General features: G+C 35.1%; 1 protein-coding gene across 7 annotated transcripts in view; it reads right to left on the bottom strand.

The window, feature by feature from the left end:
* The window catches only part of NIPBL (NIPBL cohesin loading factor), a 162,699-nt gene that overhangs the window by 70,366 nt on the left and 79,666 nt on the right, over positions 1 to 12,667 (bottom strand). For 5 of the 7 annotated variants that reach the window (XM_084505082.1, XM_084505087.1, XM_084505088.1 and 2 more), the window contains exons 8-9: positions 12,347 to 12,440; positions 1,957 to 2,589 (exon numbers count right to left, since the gene is read on the bottom strand). In XM_084505082.1, the coding sequence (XP_084361208.1) occupies positions 1,957 to 2,589; positions 12,347 to 12,440 (727 nt within the window). The remainder of the gene's footprint in view (positions 1 to 1,956; positions 2,590 to 12,346; positions 12,441 to 12,667) is intronic. The other 2 variants (XM_084505085.1, XM_084505089.1) reach the window with 1 other exon arrangement.

Raw genomic sequence — 12,667 nt, 5'->3', positions numbered from 1 at the left:
CACGATTGGAACTTTGGCTGCCAAAGAGAAAAGAGCTGCTGTCTAGGATAGGGGCAATTTAACACCAGTGAATAAGTGGTGATCATTTGTCCCAGAATAAGGCAGCAACTCCTGCACCTGATCCATAGCAGCTGCAGGAACTCAGGAAGAACTGAGACCTGGCAGAGGATGCAGGCAGAAGTGAAGAATAAGACTGGAGTCCTTATTTGACAAGATGCTTATCAAACAGTAATCAACAGGGGAGAGACTGCAATACATAAAAATCACTCCTTTCCCCCAAAACAAACAAATCAGTCTACCCGTGGTTATGTAATTATTGTAAGCAAGCTTCACAACCAAAGCGCATAATTTTCTGAAAGCCAGAACAAAAAATGAAGAGTGTTTTAGGCTTGATCTAAGTGTTTGAAGGCTACAGTACACCAATAAAAAAATACACCACATTTTTCCAGATGTTTCTCAGATGAAACATGTTGCAGAATCTACCCCAGCAGTACAGAAACAAAAGTAGCTTTTGTAAAAACAAGAGAATTAGGAGACTAATCACAAGCTCACCATGACTAAATTTAAAGTTAGTCCAAGAGATGTAAGCACAACAGCAAAATCCTCCATTTCATTAAATCAAAATTAATGAAGTAGAGATCTCTTTTGAGGTGAACAACCAATCTTCTCCATGGATTGACAAACAACATTTTTCTAACATGACTTGCTTTAGTTACCAGTTAAAGAATATCTATAGTTAAATTTTTTAGTAATCTCGGCAATTATATTTACACTCACTCACAAACACTCAAACTCTCTTCTTGCAGACATCTTTAAAAACAGAAATAAGATCTTTGAGTAGGGAGAAAATGTGCTCTCTCTGGTAGTTAAAAACCCAGAGTGTACGTAAATACAGTTTTATCCTTGCAAGTATGTCCAAAATTGACCATTTTCAGCTCTGAGATACCAAAATTAGAACATGCTCCCTTTACACTTCTGTAAGATTTTTCTTGTAAGTATCTAGTAAATTAGCATTATGCTATAAAAGATTCTTTCTCAGAAGTTAAACATAGTGCAGAGGAAGCTTTTGAGAAATACTTATGTTAACATATCACTACCAACTTTACAAAAACATATCTTATTTTGAAGATACACATGGATATTGAATCCATTTTGAGACTTTTGAAGCCTAAAGACCATCAAACCAGTTAACAAGAGCAAAAAAAAATAAAGAGGATAGATTCAGTGAGGTCAGTTAAGTCAACTAGTTTAGCTACTGAAAGGAAGAAGAAAGTTTCCAGATGCTTATCTGGTTCTGAGTTAGAGACCATACAGATATGTGGTAGCTCTCTAAAACGTCTAACACCTACATAATAATAAAAATCCAGCTGAACAAACATTGGATACAATATAGTAGTATATATTAACCAATCATTACAGTGCCTTTAAAAGAATAGATGTGATTTTAATCTAACACCTCCTTCAAATGGGTTCAAATAGGATATGAATAAAAGGGGATAAAATTTTCCCCAATTTTTAAAAATTAGATAGCATACATAGTTAATGAATAATTCAACTACCATAGCTTATTAAAAATTTTGATTTATGGTACTACTGGCATTTTAGAAACTTTATAAATGCCGTTGATTGTACTTCATTCAGTCTCGTGGTTCAAATAAGAATAAGCTAAAAAGAATTTTGAAACATAAGAACTTCACTTTCCATACAGTAAGAACCCAACTAAAGAATATCAGCTGTAAAAAATATGCATGTATGAGAGATTACAGTTCATTGTTGGAAGGGAATGGAGATGAATGTCAGAGAAGAACCTACACTGAGTAAACAGAATTGAACTTTGTGACAATGAAAGGTAGTTTTTTAAATATATATATATATGGGCTTTATAGGCATATATATATATATAATATATATATTTATATAATATAGAGAGTGTATACACACACACAATCCTTTTACCTTTATCTTGCACTTCTTTTGAAAATCGCTCCCTTTCAATAGCTGATTCCCGTTCTATCCGCTCAATTTCAGCCAATGCATCCAATTCTACTTCATCATATGGCGTTATAGTTCCGTGTTGCGAAACCTGTTGCTGTGTCTGTACCACAGGAGTTTGAGGTTGTTTTGCAGCAACTGAAGTGTTCTGTTGTAAAACAGGCACTTGTTGTGCCTGAAGGAAAGCTGTCTGTTCATGCTGCGGCAAACACTGAGCAGCGTTTAGTGGGCGGTTAACATCCTGTGGAGTAACGGGTGTTTTGGAAGTCTGTCCTGGGTACTGCACATTAAAAGGAATATCACCCTCTGACACACTGCTGTTTTCCAAACCAGAAAGCATATCATCCTGCTGGTCCATATCCGAAGATCTTACACGAGAGAGTCTTAATGTAAGCTTAGTGGAGTCCTTGGAAGGAGAACTAATGATATCATACATTGCAGCTTTTTCAGTCTGGTCTTTTTCATCCTTGCCTAACTTCATTTTCTTTTGTTTCTTTTGCTTTCTTTCTGGAGAATCTAACAATATGTCTGGGGGGACATCTCTAGGTGATGAATAAGGTGGAGGTTGAGATTGTAGGATTAAAGGTGGTCTTGATCCTAGAATAATAATTCAGAAAAACTGAACAGTTATGTTGTTTCATGTTTATATAAAAACACACTAAATATAACCTACATAATTTTAATGTGTAGTTGTACATATATCCGTGTTCACAAAAAGTCTAAATAAGATTGGTAGGAAGCATATCATTCCTAGATCAAGATGCAATCTAGAAAGTTGCATTGTATTTCTAGGAGTTTTAGCAATCCACTGCAGGTGGAGAAGGGATCATTTCAGAGAAGATGGAACAAAAAAAACCGCCACCAAAAAAAAAAATAAAATCTGCAGGTTCAGAATATCAACTGTTAGAAAATAGTCAGTGAAAGCAAGTTGAATACAGAAAAAGATCAGAATGATCCTTCACAAGGTCCAGCGATGAAGATTTAATGATCAGCATACTGACATTAGCCATTTCAGTTGCAGATTTTTAAATAATTAAAAAAAGGCGGGGGGGGGGGGGGGGGTATCAAAACACATACAAATGTTGTTTAGGAAGGGTTCCCTACCTTACACATTCATAGAAAGATGAAATTAGAAAACATATTAAAAGATAAATCCATCTTTCCTTCTTCCTTAACTTAGATTCTGACAGATTATTTTCAATTTCTTTTTCTTTAATTTCAGGTAAAATCATTCCACCCCCTTCCCACACCCATTAATAGTAGAAAATGCCTATTGTCTTCAGGTATTTTTCTGCTGTTCCCTGCCTTATCTCCTCTCTTTTGCTTCCTTTTTTAAAGGTATGAATTTTTACTTCTACATGCACTCATTCCAGACTTAATCTATAGAAATTTTTTTAAAAAGAGGACATGTTTCATTAAAAACATTCTCCCAATTCATCACATTTAATTTTTTATTCCTCAAATTAAGCCAGCTCCACATGACTGTTAGCCTAGAAAAAAATTTATAAAACCAAGCAACTTTTTAAATCGTCCCAACTGTGATTTTAAGCTACAATTTTTGGCTTAAAAAAGAATACTGGTTTAAAGGGTAAAAAAGGGGAGGGGGGAGGGTGAAAGAGAGAGAAAAAGGGTGGGAGAAAAATAAAAAGTTGGGGAAAGAAAAGTTGGGGGGGGGAAGGAAAAGTGGGAAAATCTGATAGGCTAAGAAGGAGAAGGAGAAGGAAGAAAAAAGAAAAATAGAAAGAGAAAAAAAATGGAAACAGAAAAGAAGAAGAAGAAAAAATGAAAGGACCAATAGGCTTCAGCCTGCTCTTGTTTAAACAAACAAGCATTTCTCTGATCCCATTCATCTGCTACAGAATACTGCTCTTCAGAAAGCAGTGACTGAGATTATTATTATTATTATTAGTCATTCTGTTTTAGGTCATCGTAAGTCAATACTTCTAACAACACTCAAAAATTTATTGGAAGACAGGTCCCCATGTGCTTCAATCAAGAAACACCACTAAACAAGCAAGTACCTTTATTCTTCATCTTACATGACTACTACATATTTTAAGAAATAATAATCACTAAACAACGTACTGACCTGGAAAAAACAAACAAACAAACAAAACAACAAAACAGATACATCTAGCAAAGCTTCAGTTCAAATGAAAGGTGTTCATTTACTGATGAATTTGCATAGGCTGCTATACTTTATTTTCTCTCTCTTGTATATTCTGTGAGATATCCTATAGCCTCTTTATGTAGAGCTGGGTATAAAATGGGTTTATCTTACCCAGTTCTCCTTGGCCATGACAAACAACTCCATATTCTGCCAACAATAACTACAATGTTGTTCCCAGTTCCTGTTTTGACTCACCCTGATTTTAAAGATCTTCCCACTACTTTATTTCCTCTACTTCATTTTACTTAATTTCATATGAAACACTACAATCGATCACCAGTACCAAAGTCCTGGTTATGCCCTACAAAGCTCACTCACTTGTCTTCCCATCACAGATTCCTCTTCTTGTGATGCACATGTGCGTGCACACAGTTGTCCCAGTTACTGTCTCTTTAGACAACAATTTACAAGATTTTCTTAGCATATTGTATAGCAGAAGTTGCTAGCTACTGATTTCCTTTAAGGTAATGACTACCACACATTGGAAATACAAGCTGCATTTTTCTTTCTACAAATATTAGAAGCAGCTCAAAACTTTTCAAAGAGAACTTACTGACATATTACCCTTGAATTATCACTTCAATAAATACTTCTGAAGTTCCAATATTGGAACACTTACTGTTCTACACAGTCACACTTCAAAGAGAGGACAAAGATTTCATTCTCCCTTGCCCTAATCTTTTAAGTAAATATGGCAAGATTATTCTGATTTGGTATTAATTTGGATTTTTTCATGCTGAAAAATAACACTGCAGCAACAGATTATGTGGTTCTTTTTTTTTTTTTTTATCTTTGAGTGGACTTGAGGAGGTCAGAAGGATTTCACTGCATTCCATTGAATGTACTTTGATTCCAGTAAATGAAGAAACAAAGTACAGTTTTCACTCTCCTAGGCAGCACTACGAATAGATATCTTCCTCCTGAAGGAACCTGCTGAAAGGCATTGATAGTAAGGCCTATGAGCTGCACTTCAAGAGCACATGTTCTGTCACTAATTTCACATATTTCTGAGATGTCTAATGATGGTTAAGCCTCTGGCAACAATTGGACTTAGAAGCTACGATACCTAGGTATTGAGGTAAAAAGAAATTGAAAAAATGAAGTACTCTGGAGCAGTTTCATTCTACCAGAGACATTAACAGTGCTGATCTTCTATCACATATTGAACATGTACCACACTCTTGGATGCTTAAACTTCAGACAAAACATTACTCATCAGACAAGGAGAGTTTTGCCTAATACTGTTGAAGTCAGTCTGTAATACTTCCTATGTGAGAAGGCTTGAGACATTACATATCTGAGAACAAAGTTGTCACAAGACTTGCTGATAACAGAAGAAATGCTTATGTGAAAAGAATACACAGACAGACAGGTAGGTATGACTGAAGCAGTCAAGATTCCAAGGTTGAGAAGGTAAATGCTCTCAATGTCCTAAATTGTAATGATGATCTTTAGAAATGATCTTTGTGAATGACCCCAATTTTAGAATACTCTTTCAGAAAAGAGAAATATGTAGGTAGTTTTCTAGTTTAAAACTAGAGACATGCAGTAATTCAGGAGAATAAAAAAAGTCTGATTTGCTATAGTTGATCTTCCATAGTACCAGTAAAAGAATTTTGTCCAAACTTTTTTGTACATGACAAGACTATACAAAACTTGTGAGATAAAAAGAGACTCTTCATTGGTTTGGGAAGGTCACTGTATCATTGCTGAACAGCAAATACTGATGTGATGTCATCCAGATAATGCCCAATATAACTGACAAGCAGGTAACATCATAGGAAATAAGGACTCTACATAGAACAAACACATCCATAAACAATACCTCTATAGCCATTCAGTAAAAGTCATCCTTAACACCAGGATAACCCTGGGATTAGTTCTCTATATCAGTTTTCTTAGTGATTCGTGGCACTGAGTATAGAAGTTTTATGAACTGCTTTGGCAATTTGTAAACACCTTTTTTCCCCATGACTTTTGACTGATTTCTTATCATATCCTTTATAATGCAAGCAACTAGAAAATGCATTGCATTAACCGTGACTTAGCCATCGTAGAATTAAAAGTTTTAAAAATGCATTTTGTTTACCATGAAATGGCTTCACTTGCCCACTGTGCATCAGCGACTTGGGTGGCAAACAAGCTTCTGTCCAGGAGGTTACACACATCACTGACATCTACATCGTTTATTTTTTGGCTGCACACTTTCTAATCATGTCATAATACTGACATCTTATTTAACCATTCATGATACCTTCTCTGATCATCTCCGAGCCTCTTTAGAGTAAAGACCACTTGCCTTTTAAAGCTGACCAAAGTACCACCAGTAGTCACATCCTTTGTTGTGCTCCATGTGATTAAATACCAGTGATTAAGGTTACCAGGAACTTAGGACTCACATATTTAAAAGAATTACTAGCTTTTCCCTTGCACAACAACTTCAAACAAATCAGTCCAAATAGTATCTTCATTTTCTTTTAAATCCCTTGCAGATAAAGGTTCTGAGATGTTGAAAGTCTTTCACCAAACCTACATGCTCTTTTGCAAGAGGTATTGCTCCCTGTGCATGAAAGCCAGAAAAAAACTACTAGTGAGGAAATGAAGACTGATGGATAATACTTTTTTCACAGCATATTGGAGAGATACACCACAAACAATCAAGCATTATGCCTTTTTAAATTCCTAACAAAGTGATCCTCAAGACTCCATGAACATTCTTTAAGAGGGTACCAAATTGTTATAGGTCAAACCTGAACACAGTATTCCAGACTTTTTTCTTCTGAAAAAGTCTTTGGGAAGAGAGCCTTTAGCAAATGCATACAGTCTGCACGCAAACTGTTAGACTTCACATCTGAGTAGTTACATGACAAATTATTTCTCTAAGGCAGAAATTGGAGAAGCTGGAAGAACAACCAGAGCATCCATGTTACACTGGTACTGATGTTTGTTGGAAAAGCTGGGAACATGGTGATGACAGAACATGAGGAACATTCTCTGCCAAAAGACCTTAGGAGACAGCAGTTACATTGTGTAAATGAAAGAAACAAAAACCATATATATATTATAATGATCCTAATCACCTTCATGTAAATTGAATTTTTATGAAAACGTGATCAGACAAATTCACCCTGAAAACCTCATTAAACCAATCTCACAGTCGGTAATAATCATCTTGAGAATCTGCATCTCCATCACACACGGAAAGGGAAAACACTTGTCTTTTCAAAAGGAAGGCAAAGGATTGTCCAGAGTATTATACATAGTCTGTATGATTTCAGTACATGCTAAGAGACCAATTTCCCTGTAAGGATTCAGAGAATAATGAAGAGGTAATACTCTGAAGTGAGTTTGTTAAAAATAAGTATAATCAAATCAAAGTAATTTCATTCTATAAAGCAGTACATCTTGTGGATTGAAGAGAACTGAGTCTCTGAACTTAAGAATGGCTTTCTACACAGTGTCTCATAACAATTTCAACAACAAGCTGGGGAAGTATGGTCTAGGCAAAAATACTGTAAGATTGCGGTATATCCATTGTAAAAAATGTTTTCAAAGAGTATCAATTGCTCTTGGTAAAAATGGGTGAACAGAGTATAGGTAAACAAGTGCAGCTTTCCAGAGCACAGTCATAGGAATAGCAGTATTAAAACATTCTTCAATAGCAAGTACTCATGTGATAGAATTAGAGTACCTTCATTAATCTAATTATCATAAACTTTTGATGTTGAGTGTTTGAGAGGCTTGCAACCTTTTTTTAAAAACAGAACCAAAATTTACTATTATCTTTTCTAATTGGAATACCCTTTCAAATCAAAAGAAATTTGCTAAGAATAAGCACAAAATTCTTACCCATCTGAAAAAGAGCAATTGTAATAACGTAACGGGAAGATAGACAAACTCTACATAAAGACAGCGATATGTTTACAGCAGCTTGCAACAAGAATCTAATCTATTATCAAGGAACAGCTATTCTCTCATATACAACTGGAGTATAACACAAAAAGTCACCTACAGTACTTCTCTGATTACTCATCCTTCTAAGTCTTCAAATTATGTAGTATGTATGACTTAGGGCAGTACATCAAGACATGCAGACAAATTAGAAGCTTAGAAATGCTGAGTTTTGTAAAGACGATAGGAAGATGCAGCATTGTTCAGTCTGTAGAAAATTAGATTGGTGGAAGACATGATAACAGCCTTTGATATGTAAATGAAAGCTATACAAAAAAAAGTACGTGAATATTTTTCCTTGCCTTCAAAAAAGTTAAGAAGTGTTATACCTAACTCCAACAAAAATGATTCATGCAAAACATTCAGATAAAAGATTGCTAGCAATAGGAATCAAACAGGTTGCACGGCAAGAGAAAGGAAACTATTATTGAAATTTTAACAAAAGAATGCATAGAAGTTACTGGGAGTAATACTGGCACAGCTCATCCAATATGAGGGTAAGAAGATGCCCCCAAGTCCTTTCCTGCTTTATTCTCTGAAATCTTAGAATACTCCTCTGGAAATCTTCCCAAGTTTTGTACTGGATATAAAGAAATTACTATTTATTTTTACTAACAGACTGCATTGTCATTTGTTTTTAAACAGCATAACTTCATTTAGAATTCAAACTTCAACAGATAGCATATGAAACAGGTAAAGAAGAACATACATTTGGAACAGACTGCATTCACTTTCCACATACTCTTTCAACAGATTTCAGGTAAGAGTCCCACCACTTTCTCTGTAGCTTCAAATGCCATATGAAAAAATCAGTTTTGTCTGTTCTATATTAGAACTACTGTATTCAGAAGCATCTTTGTGTAAAAAGGTAAAACCTGAAGAAGCAAGAATGAATGCTTATTTTGGCCTTGTCAGAAAACACATAGAAATAAGTTTTTTCCACCTTTCCTTCAAAGGAGAGAGGGAGATGGTGTTTTTTACTTAACAAATACCTTTGGCAGCACTGATGTCTGCAACAGAGCTTAGAAAATATTCTTAGTTTTCCTTGAAATCCACAGTATGCAGAGACCAAGTATAAAAGAATACTGGAGAAGTCTTAAAAATCCCTAAGAAAACTAAAGTAATCTTTCCAAGTTATTCAGAAAATAATCAAGAACCCACACTAATTTGGAAGATAATATCCTCTAAATAAAATATAGCTATGGCTGTAATTTTCACTCTTATAAAATGTTGGAAGGCTATTGTGCAATATTTCCTGTAAGAGAAAGATTAACAATTTCTGGAGGGAATATAACTTATTTCTTCAGGTGAGAGGGATGGGAAAAAGAATACTATAATTTAATAAGGGCTGCTATTCCTTACAGATGTTTCCCAAGGAGTTCAGTAAACTGTATGGAAAAATAGAACTACAAATATTCTCTTTGGAAATCAGTAGACTAAGAAACTCATGGAAGATTTTTCTTTCTACACATCTTTAGAAGTTCTCTTCAAAAATAAAATGTTTTCCTAAGTTCCAGAGTGGTAGGAAAGTAGAACAAATAGATAAAGGATTTTAATAAGTAATCCATCTTCGGTAATGGATTCCATAAAATATTTTATGAGATCAACAGAAGGAAATTACTCCTTGCTAATTCTTCATAGATGAATTCATAGAAATGAATTTTCCATGAAAGCAGATGAGATAATAGATGACAGCATGAAAGCAGAGCCGCTGTTCTGTATACATAGCTAAAAATCTAAAAATTACATTAAAAAGAAAGGAAGAGAGTCCAGCCTAGAACCTTCTGCATAAAACTGCTGCTGCTCTATTACCTTTACAGAAGCAAAAGAGATGAAGTGATTTCTGTAACAGAGAAACTTTACTCCATTCAGTACGTGAATAACCAACCAAAAGAACAAACATGACTTCTGTCACCTCTCAAATACTTTCCTGAGTTACAAATAAAACTTCTTCCCCAGATTCTGTCAGACAGCTATTGTTCAGTCTTGTTTCAAGACTGTGCAACCACATTCTCCAAATCTCCAGAAGTCCTTGCAATTTCCATGTCAAAAGTACAAAAATGCAGTCTGTACCTGTATGTTCAGTAATTGCCTCATGTTTCTATATATAGAAAAGCTTAAATATTTTAATACCCTTTCCTGAGATATTCCTCTTGATTGATGATACCTAATGCCATTCTTTTCATCCTCCTAAATAATTACATATTTTGCTGATGTTCTTTATCGCAGTTTGCAACTTGTCAAACAAACTTTCAAAGGCTCATGAGAGCAGCCACAAAATCTCAGTATCGGTACTTGTTTGCTCATCACTGGAAAATTTACCAGCATAACCAACCACTGTCACTTCAAAGCATAGCCAAAACCTCGCTGTCAGGGATCACATTTGCTAAGCAATATTGTAATTATCTATCTCTTCAATACATTTATAAAGTGCTTGATTAGAGGAAGTAACGCAAAGTTCTTGCAACATCAAGAACTGGTGCTTTCAATCAAGGTTCATTAATCTCGAAGAAGGCACAATGCTATCACCATTAATAACAGTATTTCAGTCGTGCTTTATCAGTGTAAATCTAATACACAAGTAAATAAATCAAAAAAATTCTCTTGCACTATTTTAGCCCCTCTAATGCTGAAACTTCACAATCTGAATTGCACAATCAGACTGTTTTCAGAAACAATCCAAAGAGATATCCCTTCAAAACGGGTTCTGAGACATCCAACTGAAACAGCTGCAATTAAAAAAAAAATAAAATTCAAATATTCTTCTGGCTGAGTGTAATCATATCTGAGTGGAAGTAGCTCATATTCACAGTGTTCTGAATCCTCTATGAACAATTTTGTGTAATGAGCTAAAGAAAAACACATTTAGTCTTTGCCATTTTTACAAGTCTTAAAAAAAATCCTTTAGCACAAGACTGACTAAAATAATGATGCTGCTGGCATGCTACACAAATACTTATCACTTGCATTTGAACCACATTTTTTGCATCCCTGTCTAACACAATATACGTCTACAGAAGATGAACCATAGAGATCACTTAGCAGTCACAGGATAATACAGTTAAGAAGGGACCTCAGGAAGTCTTTAAGTCCATCCTCCTGCTCCAAGCAGGGTAAGCAAGGGTGACCATTACACAGGGCTTATCCAGACTGGTCTCGAAAACCTCCAGGAAGTGAGAATGCACAGATTCTCTGGGCAACTTTTTCTAATGGTTAACTATCCTGGTAATGAAAAAAAGTTTTATATCCACTCAAAACCTCCCATTTCAGTTTATGTCCATTGTATCTCACCCTTTCTCCACACCACTGTGAAGAGCCTAACTCCGTCTTCCTAATAACGTCCTTCTAGGTCTGGGAAGGCTGCTCTAAGCTCCCCACGCTCCAAAGACTTGATTTATCCAGGCTGACAAAGCCAAACTTCCTCACCTGGTCTGTAATCTCCCCCATTTTCTGTTCTCCCTCTCAACCTAACCTGACCATCCAGAAAGACTCAGATTTGTTCCAGGGTTAAAAGAAAAGCAAACACCATTGCATCTTTTTACTACTGCCATGAAAATACACAAGCACTGAAGACCTGTACTAGAAAAAATGTGCCCAAATGCCTACATTGCTAAGTATCATGCATCTCAGTCATTGCTTTGTAAGGATAATATTATAAACAGCAGTATGTGTTCTAGATTTTAGCATAAATAATTATTTTGAGCAGATTTTTTCTGTTCCATTTCAACTGATATTTTGCCCTATTCCTTCTCCACAACTAATGTTTTCAGGCTTTATTTATATATGTGTATAGTGTTCATTGAACTACTTTTAAATTCATATTCTTTAAATTTGATGATTGCAATTAAGACAACAGTTGTATGTTAAAATACTTTTGAGCTAGTTAACAGTTCAATACTCGTAATGCTGCCTTGAAACCATTTGTTATGCAGAGTAACTGAAACCATTCTTATAAACAGCTTAGTCTTCCTATTGGAAAGGATTTAAAATCCTTCTGTCCTCCATGAATTTGAGCTATTTTTAGAAGTTTTTGAAGTATCATTAATCAACTTTCGAACCTTCAGAAATTTCTGCTGGATCAGGGCTCAAAATAATTTTGTTACTGAAATCTACTGACATACTCTCTAGTACTATTTGAAAACAGAAGTCCGAAGGACTAACTAAATACCTCTTTAAACTCTCTGTTCCTTCAAAGTGGGAAAAATACATTGATATATATGACTGCTAGACTACCTTTAGGGGTTCCATCACTTCCAGCTGGAGAGCAGACTGACTGTGGTGACCTCAAGGAAAAAGATGCAGCATTCCTTATTGAAGGATCGCCATCCTAAAGTGACAATGATAAAAATTAACATTATGAACATGAACATTTCATAAAATAAAGTCTGAAATTAGTACATACACTGATAAAATGGGTTGGATGAAAAATCATACAACAAATATTAGAAAAATATTTAGTTATATAAAAATCATTATCATTTTGACTGCTATGCAGACAATGTTCCAGAGCACAAGTGCCCTAAGAATGTATCACCTGAATATGCACACAAAAAT

This window comes from Aythya ferina (genome assembly GCF_964211825.1).
Source record: "Aythya ferina genome assembly, chromosome: Z".
Classification (NCBI taxonomy): domain Eukaryota; kingdom Metazoa; phylum Chordata; class Aves; order Anseriformes; family Anatidae; genus Aythya; species Aythya ferina.
Note: the sequence above shows the minus strand (reverse complement) of the source record. Positions and strands in the feature narration are given on the sequence as shown.